This window comes from Bos indicus x Bos taurus, chromosome 11, assembly GCF_003369695.1.
Source record: "Bos indicus x Bos taurus breed Angus x Brahman F1 hybrid chromosome 11, Bos_hybrid_MaternalHap_v2.0, whole genome shotgun sequence".
Classification (NCBI taxonomy): Eukaryota; Metazoa; Chordata; class Mammalia; order Artiodactyla; family Bovidae; genus Bos; species Bos indicus x Bos taurus.
The window spans coordinates 27679237-27705336 of NC_040086.1; the positions used below are offsets into that span (position 1 = coordinate 27679237).

The 26100-nt window shown below is 36.4% G+C and overlaps 1 protein-coding gene across 3 annotated transcripts in view; it reads right to left on the reverse strand.

Annotated features, from left to right (window-relative positions):
- SRBD1 (S1 RNA binding domain 1) overlaps window positions 1–26100 on the reverse strand; it is a 244569-nt gene that overhangs the window by 148437 nt on the left and 70032 nt on the right. For all 3 annotated transcript variants that reach the window (XM_027555165.1, XM_027555166.1, XM_027555167.1), the window contains 2 exons: window positions 21831–21921; window positions 19079–19186 (listed from right to left, as the gene is read on the reverse strand). In XM_027555165.1, coding sequence (XP_027410966.1) covers window positions 19079–19186; window positions 21831–21921 — 199 coding nt within the window. The remainder of the gene's footprint in view (window positions 1–19078; window positions 19187–21830; window positions 21922–26100) is intronic.

The following is a 26100-nucleotide window of genomic DNA, read 5'->3' on the forward strand; positions in this document are numbered from 1 at the left end:
TGCAAAGAAAAGATGACTATCAAAAGTAGAAGTAAGACCATTCAAAAGCAGTGGGACAAATAACAGACTATGAAATTGAGGAGTACAGATGAGCTGGATCAAATATTAAATGGAATATTTCACTTCTATGTTATAACAACAACAAAAAAAGGGATGCTATTGCATATACCAAATTTTGGAGACAAATTTTCCCTGAAAATACTAAATTCTCAGAGAAATTAAGAAATCAGTCCCATTCACCACTGCAACAATATCTAGGATTAAATATCTAGGAATAAACTTACCTAAGGAGACAAAAGAACTGTACACAGAAAATTATAAGGCACTGATGAAAGAACTCAAGGACAATATAAACAGATAGAGAGATATTCCATGTTCCTGGGTAGGAAGAATCAATATTGAGAAAATGACTATACTACCAAACGCAATCTACAGATTCAATGCGATCCCTATCAAATTACCAAGACCATTCTTCACAGAACTAGAACAAAAAATTTCACAATTCATATGGAAACACAGAAGACCCCGAATACTCAAAGCAGTCTTGAGATAGAAGAATGGAGCTGGAGGAATCAACCTTCCCGACTTCAGATTATACTACAAAGCTATAGTCATCAAGACAGTATGGTATGGCACAAAAACAGAAATATAGACCAATGGAACAAGACAGAAAGCCCAGAAATAAACCCATGCACCTATGGGTATCTTATTTTTGACAAAGGAGGCAAGAATATATAATGGGGCAAAGACACCCTCTTCAATAAATGGTGCTGGGAAAACTGGACAACTGTATGTAAAAGAATGAAATTAGAACACTTCCTAACACCAAACACAAAGATAAACTTGAAATGGATTAAAGACCTAAATGTAAGACCAGAAACTATAAAACTCTTAGAAGAAAACATAGGCAGAACACTCCATGACATAAATCAAAGCAAGATCCTCTATGACCCATCTCCTAGAGTAATGGAAATAAAAACAAAAGTAAAGAAGTGGGACCTGATTAAACTTAAAAGCTTTTGCACAGCAAAGGAAACTATAAACAAGGTGAAAAGACAACCCTTGGAATGGGAGAAAACAATAGCAAATGAAACAACTGACAAGGATTAATTTCCAAAATATACAAGCAGCTCACACAACTCAATACCAGGAAAACAAACAACCTAATCAAAAAGTGGGGAAAAGACCTAAAGAGACATTTCTCCAAAGAAGACATACAGATGGCTAACAAACACATGAAAAGATGCTCAACATCACTCATTAATTAGAAAAATGCAAATCAAAACCACAATGAGATATCACCTCACACCAGTCAGAATGCTGCTGCTGCTAAGTCACTTCAGTCGTGTCCGACTCTGTGTGACCCCACAGACGGCAGCCCACCAGGCTCCTCCATTCCTAGGATTCTCCAGGCAAGAATATTGGAGTGGGCTGCCATTTCCTTCTCCAATGCATACATGCATGCTAAGTCGCTTCAGTCATGTCCGACTCTGTGCAACCCTATGGACAGCAGCCCACCAGGCTCCTCTGTCCACAGGATTCTCTAGGTAAGAATAATGGAGTGGGTTGCCATTTCCTTCTCCAATCAGTCAGAATGGCCATCATCAAAAAAGTCTACAAACAATAAATGCTGGAGAGGGTGTGGAGAAAAGGGAATGCTCTTGCACTGTTGGTGGGAATGTAAATTGATACAACCACTATGGAAGACGGTATGGAGATTCCTTAAAAAACTAGGAATAAAACCACCATATGATCCAGCAATCCCACTCCTAGGCGTATACCCTGAGGAAACCAGGGTTGAAAAAGACACATGTGTCCCATTGTTCATTGCAGCACTATTAACAACAGCTAGAACATGGAAGCAACCTAGATGCCCATCAACAAATGAATGGATAAAGAAGTTGTGGTACATACACACAATGGAATACATTCGGCCATAAAAAGGAACGTCTTTGAGTCAGTTCTGATGAGGTGGATGAACCTAGAACCTATTATACAGAGTGAAGTGAGTCAGAAAGAGAAAGATAACTGTTGTACTCTAACACACATACACGGAATCTAGAAGAATGGTACTGAAGAACTTATTTACAGGGTAGCAGTGGAGAAAGAGACATAGAGAATAGACTTATAGACATGGAGAGAGGGGAGAAGAAGGTGAGATGTATGGAAAGAGTAACATGGAAACTTATATTACCGTATGTAAAATAGATAGCCAATGGGAATTTGCTCAAACAGGGGCTCTGTATTAACCTAGAGGGGTGGGATGGAGAGGGAGATGGGAGGGAGGTTCAAAAGGGAGGGAATATATGTATACCTATGGCTGATTCATGTTGAGGTTTGACAGAAAACAACAAAATTCTGTAAAGCAATTATCCTTCAATAAAAAAATAAATTAAAAAAAGATATTAAATTAAACAGAACAAATTCAGTTTACATTTTTCCATCTAATAAAAACCTGTCACTAAGGAAAGGGAGCCAGAAGGAAGACAGCAAAGAAAAACATTAGTAAGAAAATGAAAGAGGATGAAGAAATCAAACCTGAAAAACCTAAGATACTTCAAAAGTCCAAGACATTCCTAAGAGATTCTCAGGTTAGCTTTCTCTGTATACTTCTCATAACTGCCCACCAAAAACCATGAATGAGAAAAATATCAAGTCCCAAATTGGAAAATTTGAGCAGAAGTTCTTAACATCCTATCTTTCTGCACCCAACAAAATTTTATTAAAACAGAAAAGAAGACCAATTTCCTGGTAAAAACTTTAATTATTAGTCTTTGCACTAAAGGCTAAGCTAACTAAAAGTAGCATTTCATATTTAGAATCAGACACAGAATCTCCCAAAAGGTTAAGAGGTAAGGGTCCTCTAATAAAGCAATAAAGATAAGAAAGAAATAGGTTCTTGTTTTATGACCAGTAAATTTTAATTCAAAATAAGTCTAAGTCCTGGAAGACAAGGAAATCACTGAATCCTAGACATTAGAGCATGTGGCCTGAAGAGAAAGGAACATCCTCCAAGTATTTCTCATTATACACTGAAGACACATTGTAGAGGCTTCTTCACATCTTTATCTTTCCTCAAAGTTTTTGCATTTTGCCCACACCAACATCTTAATTCTGAGCCAGAGACATCTACGATATATTACTGTCATTTAAAATAGCAAGTAGAATATGACAATGACAATGATGGCGACATCATGATTTAAACCACGGAACTGTCTGAATTTAAACCTGTTGGGAGTTGGGGGGATAGTCTCACTTCTTGTGGTCCCTTCTGTGGTTCATGAACCTTGTGTTGAAAGGAAAAATAAAAATACTTTGCAGAATAATAAAAATTTTGGGTAAATGAAGGAAATATAAGAGTCAGTCAAAAATATACTGATCAACTGCTAAGCTGGTGACTTGCAAGTTCAAACTGTTTATCACTAAGTAACTAATACACGTCACTTATAACCCTTCACTGTTGACTCTTATCAATCAAGCTTTACATTAACTTATAGCTAATAAGTTTGAATATTATGCAGCAATATTTAATAATAAGTGCAATAGTAGGGCCAAATCATGTGGTTTTTAACAATACTGTTCCTAAATCAGATAGGATACACAAAATCTCCAAAAAAGTCAAAAGCATTAGTTATTATGTCAATCAAAGGCCTCCACAACTCTGCCTCAGCAAAGCTAAAATGCTTGCAAAAAAAGATCCTGATGACTTTTTTTTAGGCAGCTGCACTGCTCCCAATTTCCTATGACTATGATGAATCATGTGAAATTATTAAAGGAACCTAGCTTGTATGCTGAAAAAGATGCTGTTAACCGTGAAGGGGGACGCATAAGAGGTTGAAGAAAGTTGTGCCATGAAAGGAAAGTCATACATCTTCCAGCTTTCATTCTACTACCTATTTCCTAATATCCATTTCTCTCCATCCCAAAAGTCACTCTTCCTAATGCCAGGGGTGAGCCATATATGGCTTACAGGAATGGCAGCAAGTTCTGCATTTCCCATATATCAACAAATGGGCAAGATAAACTTCCCCCACCTCATTCCTTAATCACAGATTCAAATGCCATACAAACTAAATACATTGCTCACTTTCAATACACACTTAGTAAACTATCTCCTTTCAGGAAACCTCTGTAGCTTGTTCTATATTGACAAAAATAGAACATCTGTTTGTCTATCTCAAGTATCTGCTTTCCTTATAAAGAAAAGGCCATTATCAAACACCTCTATGTCAATGGTAGTGCTGGTTTCTTATATTATAGGCAAAATGTTTTAGTACCAGGACCAGGTCTGGACTGAAATTTATTTTCCCACATAGGAGAATAAAAAGTTAGTTAAGCATGTAAGTGCAAACAAAAGAATTAAACAAAATTAAAGAATATCAAGAGAATATGCTATTTTTAAAGCATTCTAATACTACACAAATACATTTTGCATGTGTGCTCAGTCATGTCCAACTCTTCTACAACCCCACAGTCTGTAGCCCACCAGGGTCTTCTGTACATGGAATTTTCTAGGCAAGAATACTGGAGTGGGTTGCTATTTTCTTGTCCAACAAATACATTTTAACAGATACTAATTACAAAAAAAGTTATTACAATGGATTTTAAAAGACTTCCAAAAGTCAAGTTTATGTTAGTAAGTTGAAAATATGAATCTGAAAACAAGTAAATTTCATTTTATAAGACATTCTGTAACTCCTACTCTTTACTATTCAGATTAAGATGTTATTGTTTAGTTGCTTAGTCATGTCTGACTCTTTTGCAACCCCAAGGACTGTAGTCTGCCAGGCTCCTCTATCCATGGGATTTTCCATGGCAAGAATACTGGAGTGGGTCGCCACTTCCTTCTCCAGGATGAAAATTAAGATAATTCATGGTAAAGATGATAGGAACAGATCTACAGACAATCCTTGTAATTATTTTAAAAGCAAAAGGTTTTAAATATTTCTTCTTAAGTAAAAGAAACATCCAACAAATATTTGTGAAACAAGGAAGGAATCAGTTTCAAAACTGAGCTATAGGAAGTTCTACCCCATATATTCAGCCTAAAACAGAGACAATAAATAGACTCTAAAACACTGGATTACAGGAAAATAAATATTCCACAATACATATGGCAAGCTTCTTCTGAGTCCTATTTCCTTTGTTCTTAAGACTCAGTTTCCCACATTACTATGCTTAAAAACCTTTTCTCAGATAACTCAGTAAAGAATAAGCAGGCTGTGAAGTTAAACTAGTTAAAACAATCTCTGAATAAGATACTGACATTGCCTTTTATTCTTGCTTTCACAGAGGTCTGATGAATTCTCTTTGGTCACCTTCTTCAGTCTTCTTATAACCCAGATGAGCACCTAATCACTCGGATCATAAGCACCACACTGGACTAAACACTACCCAACCCGAAGGAAAACACAAAAACAAACCATCTCGGGTGGAGCACGGTTGAAAAAGAATATTTCCTTAACTTCTCATTTACTCTCTTCTCTAGCTAACCATTGCCACCCAACCACCACCAACTGCTACCATAACACACTCCACCCCACTCAAGACTTGAAACAACTGCTTTAAATTTCTTTTAGTGCAGCAAGCAATAGCTTGTAAAAGGATGCAAACCAGCTGAAACATTTGACAGACAGTGCTAAATACCAGGGAATTCCTATCAACCATTTTACTTTAAAAGGTACTTTGATGTTGGCTATCTTTCATGTACCTCTTTCATGGCACATTAATAAAGAAAACGGAGCTGAAGTAAATCAAGTCCCTAGGTCACATCTAGAATTACAGCACTGTAGATACCTGATGAAATACGGATTAATGCTGCATGAGTAGTGAATAAATAAAAGCTCTTCTACCCACCAATCAGGCAAGTTTTACAAGTGCTTCTGAACTTTATTCTGCAACTAGACCTGAGACATCTTTAATCCCCTATGCCCCTGAAACCTAATTATCATAATGTGAACCCAAATGTTAGGGTCCCTTCAAAATGCAAGTGCTGTGAAGCAGGAAAGTAATGGGAATTAAGCTGGGTGTAACCTTAGAAATGTACAGATGTGGAGAACTTGAAAGCGGCTATTTCAATAAGTTAGGAGAGCGTAACACAAAGATTTAGCCAGATAAAATACATTAGAATCAAAAGGTGCGCCCCTCAAAAAAAAAAAAAAAAAAGATTAAAACACAAGTAAGGTGGATTCAAAAACTACTGTTTACAAATAGCAATTTCTGGTCCCAGAATCTTCAAGTTCTATGTAACCAAATGAAACAGATCTCAACGACAAGGAATTCCAGTACTTTTTTCACCGTTTTAATGCAACTGAAATATGAAACAGAGCCATAATATTTCTGCATAACCCAAACAGTTCTAATTTAAAAAATTTAATGTTCCCAAATAATCAACTGAATATATTTTTTCAAGTACTGGTCAAATGTGGGGGACAACAGCAAGCTGTTTAATGCCAAAGAAAAGAAAAGCATGAATCAGAATAAGCCAGAGTTGACAATCTCAACATAAAACTTGTTCCATTAGTAACCTGTTGATAAGGCATTCACACATCTAATTTATTCTAGGAACTATGATCAAAAAGAAGAGTTAAAATTACATAATATAAACACATTCTTTTCATATTCACAATACACTGGTGTTCACTATAACACAGAATTCAGCATAAATCAGGCTCTAATCACAGAGATGGGTTATTTACAGTCCCAAAAGACCTACATTACAACACTATAATATGGTTGCTAACTTCACCAAATACATATTTTGAAAAATCAATGTAATTATTTTGTCTACCTATTTATAAGCATGAGAATCTTAAAAATATTTTTTCTACTCAACCATGTATCGATGACAAGTGTTTATCTGACGTATGCACTTCAAGAAATAACTGAACCATCTATATATAAAATTGAACTCCACTCTGCTTTCAAGATCACAGTAAAACACGAGCATATAAGAATAAAAGACTTTATGTACACAAACTAATAAGGGCAGAGAAAAAAATGTAAAACAATTGCTCAAAATAAGGCATTGTTCCTGCCATTTCTAAAGGTTATCTAAAACACTCAACATTCCAAAGTTCATCAATTCTTACATTAATGTTGAACATATTTAATTTACATTTTTGGTTGTTATAGCAAATACACTTGTCTAAACAGAACATCTGTTTTGGTTATAATACACTGTATCTTTGGCAAGAACCTACAGAAAAACTAACAAAAACAATCAAGACTCTTTATTGGATCTGGCAACAAAAGCAGATTTGTAACCAAAAACCTAGAGACATGAAATGACCATCACTGGGCTTGAAGCCAGTTCTAATCTAAGTCAATAAACAAAGATGTGCAAGAGTTAAGGGGAGGAGAGGGAAGCTGGGGTAATTCCTGCAGATACTTAAGTTGGACTTGGGAATACAGAAACACATGGATTACAAACTGCTAGACCATATTTTATTTTGATCAAAAACTGTCAAACTGAATCTAAAACCTAATAGTATTTTAAAACCACACACACAACATAATTATTCATTCCTTATGCCTCCCTTTCCAACATACCTCACTGAAATGGTCTCTCTATAAAGGTATATTTAAAAAAATATTTGGCCATTTCAACAACATGAACATAAATTATACTGGATGTACAGCAGTTTTATTTTTAAACTTACTCAATGTCACAAACATCCTAGAAAGTAAGCCTTATAAACAACAGTCTAGTGTTTATAATAGTCAAAGAAATGGAGGAAGAAATACCAGTAGGTGAAAGACAACAAAACCCTAGAATATCACAGCACATTTTCTCAAGCCATCACTGTACTCTGTCCATGGGATCTCCCAGGCAAGAATACTGCTGTGGGCTGCCATTTCCTTCTCCAGGGGATCTTCCCAACCCAAGGATCGAACCTGTATCTCTTGCATTGGCAGGTGGATTCTTTACCACTGAGCCACCAGGGAAGCCTTTCCTGTATCCTATCCTTTTATAGTAAACCAGTTGGGCGATTAAACTGTTTTCCTGAGTTCTTTGAGCCACTCTAGCAAATTAATCAAACCTGAGGAGGGTTTTCAGAGGTTGGGAACTCCAATCTACAGCTAGTTAGTCAGTCATAAATACAGGTGACAATCTGGGGGTGGGGAGGAGTTCACAGTCGTGTGGGACTGAGCCATTGGCCTATGGAATCTAAGCTATCTCTAGGTAGACAGTATCAGAACTGAACGGCAGGGCATTGAACTGGTGTCAGAGCACTGCCTGTCATATACAGGGGACTATACATGGGGAATTCCCCCAAACTTTGAAATTCGGTGAAGGAATTCAAAAGAACTCAACCCAGTACACAATACGTATGTGCAACTAAAACAAATATTCATGAAATAATACTTAGCCTTACTATATGAAATGACTCTATTTTCTATTGTTTCCTATTTAATTTTTTTAATGCTGCTAGGACCCACTACTGCCTTCACCTTCCACTAATGGGCTGCAATCTACAATTTGAAAAACATGGCCTTACAGAGCCGTATGACATGGAAAAGATGACAATAATGACACAAGTCTGGATAACACAGATAAACAAGGACATAAATTCATCATGCTTTATTTCAGCCTGGGTGGTTTCCTTAATGTATCTCATACATCACACCACACAAATAGAATTCCTATCACTAAAAGACAAGAGTATTTGTTATATCTATCTCTACCAAAAATGTCACTTCTTGTCCCTCTCTATCCACTTACCTTGCTTTTAATTCTCTATATAGAATTTATCACTAATTGACATAGTATATAAACACACACACACACACATATATGCACACACTTGTGCCTTTATCATCTGTTTTCCTCCCTAGAATAAAGGCTTCAAGAAGGCAGGTACCTTGTCTGTCTTGTTCATTGCTCTCACTCCCAGCACATAGTACTGCACCTGCCATACAGTTTGGGTAGGAACATACTTTGCTGATTGCATGAGAGCACCTCAGGTGGAAGGATCCCACTTGCCCCATGTCATGTGATGGGGCTTCACTAGGACCAACATGTGAATATAAGCAAAATAGATGCAAGAACAAGCATAGGAGAGAAAAAGAATAAAAAGGGGGAGAGCTGCACTAATCTGCTGATCCCCCTTTTAGAGTAAGCAAGGATATATGAGCCAGATAGGTCTGCAGGAGGAAGTGGGAGGTAAGCCTGAAAGAGATCCTGTTTAAGAGGTGTGTGTACACTCAGTCATGTCTGACTCTACGAACCCATGGACAATAGCCTGCCAGGCTCCTCTGTCCATGGGATTTCTCTCAGCAAGGATACTGGAGTGGATTGCCATTTCCTCCTCCAGGGGATCTTCCCTACCCAGGGATTGAACCTGTGTCTCCTGCATCAGCAGGCAGATCCTTTACCACTGTGCCACCTGGCAAACTTCTCTGCCCCAGAGGACTGAGTAGCAAAGGATATCAGAGAACAGCCTGCCTAAAGCCTGGGTCTAGAGAAGGAGAGACATAACCAGAGAAGATATATGCCAAGTCACAGGGATCGCAGTTCAAGGATCCTATTGGTGAAAATCTCAGAAAACAAAAACAAAAGTTTTTCAAAAACACCCCATAGAACAATGAATCAGCAACAGTAAAGGTGCCACTGAGAGGACTCTCTCCTCTAGAGTCTAGTCTAGAAGGGCTAGGCTTCTTTTCCCTATTATCAACTCTGAGAACTCAGCTTGGAGAAAATTCAGCTAGTGAATTAGAGAGGAAGAGAAAAATAACAAGAAGGGAAAAGGAAGAAAGTTATGGCTCCTGCAAAACCCATTAGTACAGCAGTATTTCCCAGAGTGACATGGAATTTAATTTATCTCAGGTTTGGAGCTTTGATTATTACACTAGAGAAGATATTATGATTGCTAAAATGAGACTACCCTAATGACTAAAAGGAAATGAAGAAGCTGAGATCTCTCCATTATTACAGGCAAGAATGAAAAGAACTACTCTAAACATGATTATGAAGCAAAAGAGAAATTAAAAGTTTTCTTCTTGCACTGTTTTGAGTCTATCTCATTCAATTAATCATCTACATATGATAAATATTTGTTGAATGAATGAATAAATAAAGTAAAATAACTATTAACAGAATAAAATATAATGAAATATTAATATCATTCTCTGAGTGGTGAATTACAAATTATTTTTATTTTCCTTCTATTTTCCTGGACTTTTCAAAATTCTTCCGAGCATACTTTTTTAAAAAGGCTAGTAAACTGACAGAGAACAATATCATGTACATATTTCATAAGCATTCATACCCAGAGGAAAAAGAACCAAATAGTTCTTAACCTAAAAGCATAAACTGAGGGAATTCCCTGGCAGTCCAGTGATTAGGGCTCGGCAATTTCTCTGCTGCAAGTGGCAAGGTCAAAAAAAAAGAAGTATAAATTGAGATGATTTTAAATGATCATCTTCTAAATCGCACACCAAATTTTAAATTTAAAGCAGACTAAAGACAGAAAATTAAGTAGTGACCATGTTGCCAGTAATAGTAATAAACTGGTTAGATGCATCAACAGTTTATTGAAAACAAATACAAACACTAGATATAATACATCTTCTTAAATGCATTAGCGAGTTGGCAAAAAAAAAAACCCAAAAAACTCTAGCCAAAAAAAAAAAAAAAAGGGGGAAGACAAAGAAGAACACAGGAACCTTGATTTCTGAAGCTTACTTTTACCTGAGGGCATTGCTGAACCAGGTGAATTTTATGGCCTCAGAGAGCTTCACAGAATTAGAGAAGAGCTTCACAGAATTAGAGAAGAGCTTCACAGAATTTGTCTTCACAGAAGACAAAACCCAGGGTCCACCTGGGTCTTAGATGGTATTAATAAATGATTCCTCCAACAACCCTCCCACATATAAAGCTGATATCAAAAAGTTTAAATCTGCAGTATATGGGTCAAAGTATACCCTGTACCCTAACCCCAAGATATTGCAATGACAATGGACTATCTCAGACCTTATCACAGGAGAAATCTCTGATGAGAATATGGAACCATAAGCCATCTCTTTCGTTTGCAGCCGAAATTCACACTCCTGGGTGGCCAGCAAAAAAAAATCAAGCTGAGAATTTAATTTAAATGATCCCAAACTGGTAGTGTCTACAGGAGCCTGACAGAAGGAAATACAAATCCTCTTTGAAGAGACTCAATCAATCCAGGCCTCAGTGAATTCCCACAGACAAAGTTCCATGAAAATAAGGAGTTTTCAATAAAAACTAACAGAACAAAAAAAGGAAACAAAGCAGAACCAGCAGTAACAACAGAAGGCAGAAATAGACTTGCAAGGATTTTAGATATTAGAATTATCACAGACTACAAAGTAACAATGCTAAGTATAATTAAGGAAGTAAAAGATAGGTTTAAAAATATATTTAGGAACAAGTGAAAAACTGTAAGATGATCAAGCAGATTTGAAAACAGTTTCTAGATATAAAAAAATAACTGAAATTAAAAATTAAACAGATGGATATCAAGTCTCTACAAATTACATTATAGAATCAACTCCCAAGCAAAATAAGGATGCCCATTAGCACAAACTGAAAGGCTGATTCTGCAATTTATGTATAAGTGCTGGGGACCTAGAATAGCCAAACAATTTTGAAAAAGAAGTATGAAGTTGAAGGGCCACACCATCTAATTTCATCACTTATTAAGCTATACAAATCAGCACTAGTAGTGTTAAAGATACAAAGATTAGTGTAAAGACATACAATTAAACAGACAGACTCTAGAAACAGATCCACACATATATGAGCAGCTGATTTTCAACAAAGATGCCAAAGCAATTCAGTGGGGAAAAGAAAATCTCTCAACAAAAGGTACTGGAATAATCCATAGCCATATAGGAAAAAAAGAACTCCTTACCGTATATAAAAATTAACTTTAAATGAATCACAGACCTAAACAAAATTAAAGCTATTTCTAAAACAAAACACACAGGAAAATCATGGTGACCTTAGTTTTTTCAAACATTACTTACATAAGACAAAAGACAAGAACCATACAAAACACCCTGATAAATCCAGCATCATCAAAACTTAAAACGTTTGCTTTTCCAAAGACCATGTTAAAAAATGAAGAGTGGAGACTGGAAGAAAATGTTTACAAAACATGTACTTATAGGCTCTGAACTCAGAATAAATATAAAAAAATATAAAATACTCTTAATAATAGGAAGAAAAATAATACAATTTTTTTAAATGGGAAAAAGATCTGGACAGATACTACATGAAGAAAATACATGGATGACAAATAAGCAAATGAAGATGCTCAACATCATTAATTGCTGGGGAATGTCCATTAAAACCACAATGAAATGTCACTACATATCCACTAGGCTGGCTGAATTTAAGACCCCCAGCCAAAGCAAGCAGATTGATAAGGATGTGGATAAGCTGGAACTCTGATACACTCCTGGTGGGCACGCAGAACAGTAAAAGCACCTCAGAATACATTGTGGCAGTTTCTTAGGTTAAACTATACCTACCATACCACATAGCCATTCCACTCCTACTTACATACCCAACATGAATGAAAGCATTTTGTCTACACAAAGACTTGAACAAGAACGTTCATACAGCTTTATCTGTAATAGCCAAATACCAGCAACAATTCAAATGTCCATCAACAAGTAAATGAACAAACTAATTATGATTTAATCATACAATAGAATATTCAGTAACAAAAAGAACTATTGACAAATATAACATCATGGATGAACCTCAAAATAATTACACTGTATGACTATATACTGTATGATTCCAATTACATACAAGTCTAAACAGTGCAAACTAATCTATAGCTACATAAAGCAAATCAGAGGTTACCTGGGGGAGGGAGGGTTCAGGGAAGGCAGGACGGATTACAGAGGAATATGAGGAAATTTGGGGGGTGGTGGGTATGTTCATTATTTTAATTGTGGTGACAGTTTCATGGGAGAACACATATGTCAAAACCTAGGAAACTGAAAAAAATTAAATATGTGCAGTTTATTATATGTCAATTCTCTCTCAATAAAGCTGAAAAAGTAACAAATAGGACTTCTAGAAGTGAAAAACTACAGCTTCTAGAAATGAAAATTCAATGGATGGGTCTGAAAGCTAAAGAAAAAGCTGGTGAATTGGAGAAAAGATCTGAAGAAAGCAACCAAAAAGCAGCTCAGAGAAATAAGAAATGGAAAATGAAAAGAGAGAAGTTAAAAAGCATGGAGGATAGAATGAGAAGGCTGAGTAGATGTAAACAGAATTTCAGAGGTAGAAGAGAGGGTAAAATGGGACAGAGGTAATATCTGAAAAGTGATGGCTGAGATTTTGAAGAACCAAAAAATATCACTCTACCTATTCAAGAGGCCCAGGAAATTTTAAGTATTAAAAGAACAAACAAAGAAAGCAGTATATAGAATGCTACCTAATAGCAAAAAGGAACAATAAAAATTTTGATATTTTATTTCTCATCAACATATATATACCCTTCTGACTGAGTTGTAAATAATAAATTTGAAAACAGAAATGTCCAGAAGAGCTCTCATTGGAAAAGACCCTGATGCTGGGAAAGATCAAGCACAGGAGGAGAAGGGGGCTACAGAGGACAAGATGATTGGACGGCATCACTAACTCAACGGACGTGAGTTTGAGCAAACTCTGGGAAATGGTGAAGGACAGGGAAACCTGGTGTGCTACAGTCCATGGGATTGCAAAGAGTCTGACACAACTGAGCAGCTGAACAACAACTGTCTCCTCAGCTCATTACAAACACCATACTAAATACGCCTACAAATAAACACTGAAATTGTGGTCAGATGTCTGTACTGACAGGCTTAAAACTAAAGATACATCAAATATAGTAAACAATCCAGCTGTCAAATGACAGGAAATGCCAAAAATATGATATAGCTAAACAAGAGATTAAGGGAAGGGAAAGTGACAGATATAAGGAAGGAGGGAAAAAGGAGAAAAATGACGGAAGGATAAAGAGAAAGGAGGGGTGCGGGGGAAGCAAAGGAGGAAATCAAGTGGTTCTGCTGTTTACAAAACCGCAGAGTTGGCAAACAGAGGCCTGAAGGGAAACTGGCATCCTTCCATATTCAAAACCACCCTGAGGTTATTTCACAGCCTTCTACTTTCTATTTCTGTTATCTAAGCTTATTGAAGTTCTCTCCTTAATTTTTGGTTTCTTAGAGAGTAAAGCTTCAAAGCAACCATACAAGTAACTGAGAGGATAATGAGGTTTTGTGACTTCAAAACAAAAAGTCAGAAGACAGAAAGAAAAGTTTCAAGCATGATACAAAACTCATAAGCCATAAAGAAAAAGATAAACACAAAGTTTGAAAACAAACAAAAAAAAAGATAAATAAATAAAATTCAGGACAAAAAAAAAGATAAATAAACTGGAGAAAATAAAATACGAAATTCTACATGAAATAAAGCTCAAATTACAAACACAAAGATGGGGAAGTGATTTGCAAGATTTGCAAAAACTGTAACAAACTAATCATTAATATAAAGACAATTTACAAATCTGAACAAGATGAACAATTAAGAACAAAATGAAAACTTTCAAAAGAAAAAAAAATGGACAAAGGACACAAACAAGCCACTCATACACAAAAAATACAGAAATAGGAAATGAATATATAAAATTATATTTGACCTCATTAATAATGGTGTGCTGTTCTAAGCACATTATACTACATATATAAACTCGTTTAACCTTCATGATAACTCTAAGATGGGTACTTTTATTATTTCATTTTATGCATGATGAAACTGAAATAGACAGATTTACTGGTATGAGAAAATGAAAATATACGAAGTAGGGGAAAGGTTATAACAAATACACAGTGATCAAAGTCATTTGTAAATTGCAGATTTTAGAATAGGAACACTAAGAGAAGGTGTGAATTAACAGCACTAAATTCTGTTTTCCATATTCTACTCCCAGGTTTAAAGGAGTCTCATATAGTGTTCAGAGAAGGCAATGGCACCCCACTCCAGTACTCTTGCCTAGAAAATCCCATGGATGGAGGAGCCTGGTGGGCTGCAGTCCATGGGGTCACTAAGAGCCGGACACGACTGAGCGACTTCACTTTCACTTTTCACTTTCCTGCACTGGAGAAGGAAATGGCAACCCACTCCAGTGTTCTTGCCTGGAGAATCCCAGGGATGGGGGAGCCTGGTGGGCTGCCGTCTATGGGGTCGCACAGAGTCAGATACGACTGAGGTGACTTAGCAGCAGTAGCAGCATATAGTGTTAACATTAATATTCAACAATTTAAGTTAGTAAATATTTATTGAGATGCATCTGTAAGTATAGAAATACACAATGTGAAGGAGGTAGAGACAAATAAAACATGGTACCCTGATTAAAGAAGGTATCAATGTAGGAGAAACCAGATACAATACATAAAAACATAAATGTTTCATAAGAAGCTAGTGATTTCTACCTTTCAATAAATTTCACCATTACTACATAAAAGGAAACATTTTTTTTAACAAAAGGAGAAAGAGGAATTAAAAAAAGAGAGAAAATAATCAAGTGTGACATTTTAAAATGAATGGGAATAAATACTCAGATATTAAAAAAATAAAGTGATATCTACTATGGGCCAGAGAATTGATCAAATCATTCTAGCACATACTTAAAACAAATGATACATGTAATACTGTGTAATTCCTTTTCACAAACACTTCCAACTTTAAACATGTGTGACAAACTAAGTTCCAACATGTTATAATCTACAACTTAATCCAGATTTTTTTTTTCCTTGATAACTGAGATTGAAGCTTTGGATGATTTTCTCCATAGAAGGTATAAGTGCCAGAGTTTATTTTAAGAGAAATGACTGAGACAGAAGCTGGATAGATGGGTCAGAATGCATGGGGTTTACAAGTTACAAGATGAATCATGCTGTATGGCAGAAAAATCAGGGCAAAAGTTGTTAGAAGAAATAGATAAGAAGGAACGTGCTGGTGGATTGTCAGGAAAAGTTTTTCAGGATAAATAAGTACCTGAAAGAATTATAGGAACGCCCATTAGATTATCTGTTCAGGAACATTAAAAATGACTGCCAGAGAAAGCTTGGAAATTTCAACTTAAATGTAGCTTGCAATGTCATTTCAAGGCACTGGATGAGAAAACATGGTTTCTTCATAAAGGTATGTTGAACTGGCAAAAGGATAACAAAATGAAATTGTGAACAGCTGATTTTCCTAAAGCTCACACTGTAAATTCTGATTATATATTTGCATCATTTGAGGGTTTCAAAAGCACATAATAAAATACTAGCAAATATACTCCAAAAGTACATTAAAAGAGTGATATACTATGACAAAGTTCACATTAGAACTGCAAAGATTGTTCAACTGTAGGAAACCTACTACTTTCAGAATTCAGCATATTGATCAAAAGAGAAAAAAAAAACCTCTTTAGAGAAAATCATGGCAAAATTCTGAAAAAGCATTAATGTTATCTTTTACTTTTGATTTTTTAAGTACAATAGGAATCTGTAGTTTTAAAACCCTCATAAATAAAGACTATTTCCTTTAAATGATTTTTAAAAATATATACAAAGGTAGTAACATACTTAAGGGAAATACTAGAAGCATTCTAATAAAACTAAAGGAGGGGGAAAAATCCCCTATCATTACTATTTAATAGCTTTTCAAAGATACTGCATGATACTATTAAAGAAGAGAAGAAAATAAAAAGGTTTACAACTAGAAAAAGAATTGATAAATTCAATACCTTTTATAAATGATATGATCATATACTCTCTTGAAATTCAAGAAAATGAATTGAAAAACTAATTATAAAGAATGAAAGAATTCTTTACTATGGTTGGGGAACAAAATTAACATCCTTTATAGAGATACAAAGTAATATAGTAAAGCAATTCTTAATACAACACAAAAAGAAATATTAAAGAAAGTTTTAATATTGAATATGGAAATAATTATAAAGAAAACTTCAAAATGTTATTACTGAAAGCAAAAGCATTCCCTATTTCTTTCCATTTTCTGATCTATTTACACATTTATTGCATTTTTAGTAGGCCAGGTATTAAAGCATTCCCCACTTTAATGATGAGGGAAGAGAAGACCAGAGAGGCGGAGTAAGCCTTCCAAACATGCATAACTAGCACATGGTGACAACAAAAGACAGACCCAGATTTTTCTGGCTCCAAAGCTCACCCTCTTTCTACTACGACACACTGCTGCAAGTTCAAGAAAGGGGAGAATCTCTAAGCAAATTCAGATAAAATCCAACAAGTCTTCAATATTTAATGTCTTTAATAAAGTTCTATTTACAATCACTATAAATGTATGCAAGATATTTATATCAAATTAATGTGAACAAGTTAAACAGAAATCAGAGAAGTTGTCAGAAAGAAACTGAATTAGCTATGTCAGGTCCTAGTCTTACGTTCTCAAAAGGACTGAGTATATGTGTGCAGTTCCCAGAATAGCGAAGATTCACAGTACTTCCTAGACTGACCTAACCAACATGGAGAGGGAAAAAAGCTAAGACAGACAATTCAACCTGATTCTATCCTGAATCATGATCCCATGTCACCTACAGATTGACCCTACCCTTCTAATCCCCTTTGGTTACCCTGAATTTGCTTTTCTAACATCGTGATTATACTCCTGGCATAGAAAAGTGAAAAATGCAGTGAACAGTCACTCAGTCGGTCCAACTCGTAGTGACCCCATAGACTGTAGTCTGCCAGGCTCCTCTGTCTATGGAATTCTCCAGGTAAGAATACTGGAGTGAGTAGCCATTCCCTTCTCCAGGGGATGTTCCCAACCCAGGGATTGAACCCAGGTCTCCTGCACTGCAGGCAGGTTCTTTACCATCTGAGCCACCAGGGCAGTCCCTTGGCATAAAGAATATACTACAATACAATTCCATGTACCAAGGAATACTACACTAAATAAAAGCCCCCATCTTTTGGCCTATCAGAATGGATCCTAGCATTCTTCTTCCTGTACTGGGTTTTGTTTTTGTTTTGTTGATCCTGATCACATACTTATTAGCTGAATTACATTTTTCAAAAAGCAGTGGGAGATGGCTTCTAACGTGTTTTCCCCTAGATATCATCCATTGTAACTATCTTCTCCCGTAGTATTCAACTCTAGGATTTAGCATTCAACCGTCCTTTGGAAAAGGGAAAGATGGCTATTTGAGGTTTAAAAGGAAAGTGAGGAAACAATGGTGAATGAAAGCAGAATTACTACAGATCCAGGAGCAGAACTACTACAGATCTAGGTCCTGCTAATCCAAAGCTATTTAGAAGTCAACTGTATGCCTTACAAGATGAAAGCGTGTGATGAAGAGACAAACGAGATAGGAACATCAGAAAAGTTATCAATTTTTAATACTTACCTTAGCTCTCAGTTCCGAAGACTAATAATTCATAGACATCAAATTGAAACACATACATTACCATATATAAAATGTAATAGCTAGCCAATGAGAATTTGCTGTATGACATAGGGAGCTTAAATCTGGTGCTCTGTGACAAACTAAAGGGGTGGGATGGGGTAGGAGGTAGGAAGGAGGTTCAAGAGGGATGGGACATAAGTATTTATGGTTAATCTATGTTGACATATGGCAGAAGACAATATAATACTGTAAAGCAATTATCCTTTAATTAAAAATAAATAAATTTAAAAAAAGAAAAACTTTTGCAGAAGAAGGCTAAGCTATCCACAATCTATAGCTGCTGGGCTTGGACACCGTTCTACTTAGTCACTAGTTAGCTACAGCCTCACACGATGTACAGCCTGAAAAATCCCATGAATCCAAGCCCTAAGTTGCTGCATCTGAAAGCCGTTTCAGGATACTGAAACTCAACTCGTTTCAGAAACTCAAATTTCTCCAAGAGACAGACACTTTACATTGTCCTGCAAAGCCCTTAAGAATGGGAAGAGGTGATACATGAGGACAAAAAGGTACACATCTTAAGAAAAAGAAGAATTCATCACTGAAGAACTTCAGAAGTTCCTTTGCCTCTCAAAAAAAAAAAAAAAAAGAAGAAGAAACATTCCTAACATCCTTACCAGTAAACGACATCCAGTGGTGCAAAGTAGTTGTTCATTATCAGGTCAGCAAAGTAAGCTTCTGTTTCCCGGCAGGCAGTTCCATTTCCAATCACCACTGTGCTGCAGCTTGAAGAAGAAACAGAATGAAAAAAAGGCATGAGATGATGAGATCAAGGCATGCTTATAAATCAATCAGGAGAAAATGGACAGAATGCACAAACAATATTATATGATGCTCGTATTGTCTCATATATCCAAGCAACCTCTCCACTATCTCACAAGGGCAGTGCAGACTTATGTAGAATAAAAGACACTGCCTCTGCACTTGGTATTATAGGAGGTCATGGAGAAATGTTTTATGATCACACAGTCTCAAAAACAGTTAGCTTTCTCCCCACCTAGAAGTAACCAAATTTAGGCAAGAATAAGTGAACACTTCAGTTCAGTCACTCAGTTGTGTCTGACTCTTTGCGTACCCCATAGGCTGCAGCACACCAGGCTTCCCTGTCCATCACTAACTCCCAGAGCTTGCTCAAATTCATGTCCATCGAGTCGGTGATGCCATCAAAACATCTCATCCTCTGTCATCCCCTTCTCCTGCCTTCAATCTTTCTCAGCATCAGCGTCTTTTCCAATGAGTCAGTTCTTTGCATCAGGTGGCCAAAATATTGGAACTTCAGTATTAGTACTTCCAATGAATATTCAGGACTGATTTCCCTTAGGATTGACTGGTTGGATCTCCTTGCAGTCCAAGGGACCCTCAGGAGTCTTCTCCAACACTGCAGTTCAAAAGCATCAATTCTTTAGCCCTCAACTTTCTTTATGGTCCAATTCTCACATCCATATGTAACTACTGGAAAAACTACAGCTTTGACTCTACAGACCTCTGTTGGCAAAGTAATGTTTCTGCTTTTTAATATGCTGTCTAGATTGGTCACAGCTTTTCTTCCAAGGAGCAAGCGTCTTTTAATTTCACACCTCCAGTTACCATCTGCAGTGATTCGGAGCCCAAGAAAAATAAAGTCTCTGTTTCCATTGCCTCCCCATCTATTTCCCATGAAGTGATGGGACCAGATGCTATGATCTCAGTTTTTTGAATGTTGAATTTTAAGCCAGCTTCGACTTTCCTCTTCGACTTTCATCAAGAGGCTCTTTAGTTCCTCTTCACTTTCTGCCACAAGGGTGGTGTCCTCTGCATATCTGAGGTTATTGATATTTCTCTCAGAAATCTTGATTCCAGCTTGTGCTTCATCCAGTCCGGCATTTCACAAGATGTACTCTACATACAAATTAAATAAGCAGGGTGACAATACACAGCTTTGACTACTCCTTTCCCAATTTGGAACCAGTCTGTAGTTCACATCTGTTTCTAAACTGTTGCTTCTTAACCTGCATGCAGATTTCTCAGGAGGCAGATCAGGTGGTCTGGTATTCCCATCTCTTTAAGAATTTTCCACAGTTTGTTATGATCCACACAGTCAAAGGTTTTGGCGTAGTATTTCTGGAATTCTCTTGCTTTTTCTATGGTCCAATGGATGTTGGCAATTTGATCTCTGGTTCCTGTGCCTTTTCTAAATCCAGCTTGAACATCTGCAAGTTTTCAGTTCACGTAATGTTGAAGCCTGGCTTGGAGAATTTTGAGCATTACCTGGCTAGCATGTGAGATGAGTGCAATTTGCAGTACTTTGAACATTCTTTTTGGCATTGCCTTTCTTTGGGATTGGAATGAAAACTGACCTTTACCGATGCTGAGTGTGGTCACTGCTGTGTTTTCCAAATTTGCTGGCGTATTGAGTGCAGCACTTTCACAGCATCATCTTTTAGGCTTTGGAATAGCTCAGCTGAAATTCCATTATTTCCACTAGTTTTGTTCATGGTGATTCTTCCTAAGGCCCACTTGACTTCACACTCCAGGATGTCTGGCTCTAGGTGAGTGATCATACCATCAGGGTTATCTGAGTCATTAAGACTTTTTTTTTTTTGTATAGTTATTCTGTGTATTTTTGCCACCTCTTGCTAATATCTTTTGCTTCTGATAGGTCCATAATGTTTCTATCCTTTATTGTGCCCATCTTTGCATAAAATGTAACTGAAATGTAATGTAACTGAATAAGAGAACATTCTAAGCCATAATAAAGAACTATGACTGAATTATGTGGTATGTTTTCAAGTAATTTCTGAAGCTTCCAACTACTGCCAAATCCATTCCTCAGATCTATAAAAAGAAAGAAAGAGAGGGAGGGAGAGAAGAAGGAAGGAAGGGGAGGAGGAAGAAGAGAAAGAGAAAGCCCAAACTGAAGAATTAAATGGTCACTTTTGCTTATATTGGACTTCCCTGGTGGCTCAGATGGTAAAGCATCTGTCTACAATGTGGGAGACCTGGGTTCGAGCCCTGGGTGGGGAAGATCCCCTGGAGAAGGAAATGGCAATCTACTCCAGTACTATTGCCTGGAAAATCCCATGGACAGAGAAGCTTGGTAGGCTACAGTCTGTGGGGTTGCAAAGAGTCAGACACGACTGAGCGACTTCACTTCACTTCACTTTGCTTATATTACCAACTTTGTTTAGTGAAGGCTGCAGAAGCGGGCAGCATTCCTCCAGTCTCCAAATAGCAAAGTTCTCCAGCAATTTGCCCCAGCATGGTTTAACATAGCTCCTTTCCTCATACCAAGGCACTTCCCTTAATACGCCACTCCAAATTAGGAACTTCAAAGGTTATCTCTGATTGGCTGAGCCACTAAAGTACTCAAAAGGTTACTTATTTTCATACTTGAAATTCAGCAAAAGCCTCTTTATTTTCTCTGCCTCTCGGAAGCCTTGTCCACAATGCAGGTATACCACGTCAGTATGAAGTATCTGACCTTAGGAAAAAATAAAACGAATAAGCCATTTTGTAAGAAATTACAAAACATAAAACACCACTGATTTGATTAAGCAAGTTGAAACTGAAAAGCAAACTGGTTTTTAGAAACGCAGTCTGAATCTTTCTTTATATATATTATACATATATGATTTCTTTTTAAAATTTATTTATTTTTAATTGGAAGATAATTGCTTCACAATATTATGCTGGTTTCTGCCATACATTAACTTGAATCAGCCATAGGTATACATACGTCCCCTCCCTCTTGAACCTTCCCTTCACCTCCCACCCAAACCCACCCCTCTAGGTTGTCCCAGAGCACAAGTTTGAGCTCCCTGCATCATTCAGCAAACTCCCACTGACTATCTGTTTTACACATGGTACATATGATTCCATGCTACTGTCTCAATATTCTTCAATCAGATACCGCCATAAGGACTCTGAAATTTTGTTACTTTCAGAGTTACTAGAACTCTATTGTGCTACACTAAATCTTTACTAACTGGATAATATACCATGATACCTAAAAGAGAAATGATTTTTAGTAACACTTAACATCAAAAATAGTAAAAGCTAACATTTATTTAAAATTTATTATATATCAGAGGGTTATAATACTACTCTATTTCTTCCTTTGAGTTATAGATACATAAATTTCTTGACCTTGTGTAAATTTTTTAGCTACATACTTGTTAACTATGACCTTTTCTGTACTAAACAATATTTTGGCCAGAAATACATTTTAAAATATGAGGGTAACTACCTAAAGAATAGAAGTGATGAGCTAAATGACCAACTTAGGAAGTTAGGAAAAGGACAGTAAAATAATCTCAAAGAAAGTGTAAGGAAGAAAATGATAAAAGTTAAAAAAGCAGAAATAAATGAAACAAAAAAGAAGAAAATTCATATAACAGAGAAGACCAATGAAGTTTAAAATTAAAAATCACCTGTTAAGAAAAATACATAAATTTAGCAATACCAACCAAGAAAAATAACGATGACATAAATAAATTATATTAGAAATGAATTTAGAAGATGCAGAGAGATTACTATAAAAACTTTGTTAATTTAAATTAGAATAAATTCCAGAAAAGTCTTAAAACAGACTGAAAATATATACGTGTATATGCATGTATGTATATATGCATAAAATTTTAAAAAGAACTATCCTATAAACAATACAAATACAGTAAAAGATAAAAGCCATATGAGAGCTCAACAAATACAGGAAAAAACACTGACAAAATACACTACCCATTTATTAATACTATAAAAAAGCATAATATACAAAAAGAACAACTGGGACAGCAAAATAAAAAACCCATGAATATATTTATAAAAAAATGTATCCCCACAAAACCCAAAAGATGAGCAGGTGGGAACAATGAACCAACAACCACCAAGGCGGATGTGTATCAGCATCTCTATCAGACAAGGCAGAGCGAAACAATGCAGAATCTCATGGACCTGAGATCGGAAAAAGCCTCAAAATATCAGAAGGTACTTCCCTGAAATTAAAACTGGTTCATTTCACACCAGGAAGTAAAACTGAAAAAGACTTCTGCATACTCTAATTTACAGATCAGTATAAACATTGCACAGTAAGTTCAGGAAGGACTGGAAAACTCTGATCTCTGAACTCTTGAAACTAATCCATAGGATATTCAAGACAAAATGTCACAGTGAGAAAAAAACTGTTCAGAATCGTATCCACACTGGGCTTCCCTAGTGGCTCAGGTAAAGAATCTGCCTGCAATGCAGGAGACCTGGGTTCGATCCCTAGGTTGGGAAGATCCTCTGGAGGAAGGCATAGCAATCCAGTCCAGTATTCTTGCCTGGAGAATCCTCACGGACAAAGGAGCCTGGTGGGCTACAGTCCTTGGGGTCACAAAGAGTGGGACACGACTGAGGACACAGCAAGGACAGTATGGCCGAAAGGGGCAAAAAAGTCTAGATAAAAGGGAAGAAAGCAAATTTTAACAAGTATAAGGCTATCTCTCTTTCGAAATAGATATAAAAGTTTTTCTTCCGAATAATTTGGAAAAAGTAGAAATGACAGTTCTAGAGATATGCAGCTACCCTAAACCAGCCTTCATTCCTAAAAGTTGAGTAAAACTCATTTTATGTAAAATTAAGAAAAGTATCACAGTCAAATTTCACATAAAATGATTATTTCTCAAATCAGGAAACAAAAATGATTAGGATATCCTTACAGAAAGGTGTGCCCCCAAACAGGGAAAAACTGTAACCTAATATATAAAAATACACAAAACAAAACAAAAAGATTATAGAAAATGAGAATAAAATAAATCATAACTAGGAAATGTCAGAAATAAGATGAAAGAATATAGGAATTAATTAAATGTGAAAGAAAAAGTTATTCCAGAAATGGAAAACTTAAACCAAAAAAAAAATAAGAAAAATGTAAATAATCAAAAAAAAAAAAAGGTGAAGAAGTTCACCATAGAACCATAACCCATTTTTTTATCAGTATCAAATGGAAATTCAAAACCTTAAAAACATAGTACCTTAAATAACTCAATGGATGGATTTAATAGCACATTAGACCCTAAACCACTTCAGTGTTCTTGCCTTGAGAACCCCATGAACAGTAGGAAAAGGCAAAATGATAGGACACTGAAAGAGAAACTTCCCAGGTCAGTAGGTGCCAATATGCTACTGGAGATGAGTGGAGAAATAACTCCAGAAAGAATGAAGGGATGGAGCCAAAGCAAAAACAACCCAGCTGTGGATATGACTGGTGATAGAAGCAAGGTCCGATGCTCTAAAGAGCAATATTGCATAGGAACCTGGAATGTCAGGTCCATGAATCAAGGCAAATTGGAAGTGGTCAAACAGGAGATGGCAAGAGTGAATGTCGACATTCTAGGACTCAGAGAACTGAAATGGACTGGAATGGGTGAATTTAACTCAGATGACCATTATATCTACTACTGCAGGCAGGAATCCCTTAGAAGAAATGGAGTGGCCATGATAGTCAACAAAAGAGTCCGAAATGCAGTACTTGGATGCAATCTCAAAAACAACAGAATGATCTCTGTTCATTTCTAAGGCAAACCATTCAGTATCACAGTAATCCAAGTCTATGCACCAACCAGTAACGCTGAAGAAGCTGAAGTTAAATGGTTCTATGAAGACCTACAAGACCTTTTAGAACTAACACCCAAAAAAGATGTCCTTTTCATTATAGGGGAATGGAATGCAAAAGTAGGAAGTCAAGAAACACCTGGAGTAACAGGCAAATTTGGCCTTGGAAAACAGAATGAAGCAGGGCAAAGACTAATAGAGTTTTGCCAAGAAAATGCACTGGTCATAACAAACACCCTCTTCCAACAACACAAGAGAAGACTCTATACATGGACATCACCAGATGGTCAACACTGAAATCAGATGATTATATTATTTGAAGCCAAAGATGGAGAAGCTCTATACAGTCAGCAAAAACAAGACCAGGAGCTGACTGTGGCTCACCATGAACTCCTTATTGCCAAATTCAGACTTAAATTGAAGAAAGTAGGGAAAACCACTAGACCATACAGGTATGACCTAAATCAAATCCCTTATGATTATACAGTGGAAATGAGAAATAGATTTAAGGGCCTAGATCTGATAGATAGAGTGCCTGATGAACTATGGAATGAAGTTCGTGACATTGTACAGGAGACAGGGATCAAGACCATCCCCATGGAAAAGAAATGCAAAAAAGCAAAATGGCTGTCTGGGGAGGCCTTACAAATAGCTGTGAAAAAAAGAGAAGCAAAAAGCAAAGGAGAAAAGAAAAGATATAAACATCTGAAGGCAGAGTTCCAAAGAATAGTAAGAAGAGATAAGAAAGCCTTCTTCAAGCGATCAATGCAAAGAAATAGAGGAAAACAACAGAATGGGAAAGACTAGGGATCACTTCAAGAAAATCAGAGATACCAAAGGAACATTTCATGCAAAGATGAGTTCGATAAAGGACAGAAATGGTATGGACCTAACAGAAGCAGAAGATATTAAGAAGAGATGACAAGAATACACGGAAGAACTGTACAAAAAAGATCTTCACGACCCAGATAATCACGATGGTGTGATCACTCACCTAGAGCCAGACATCCTGGAATGTGAAGTGAAGTGGGCCTTAGAAAGCATCACTATGAACAAAGCTAGTGGAGGT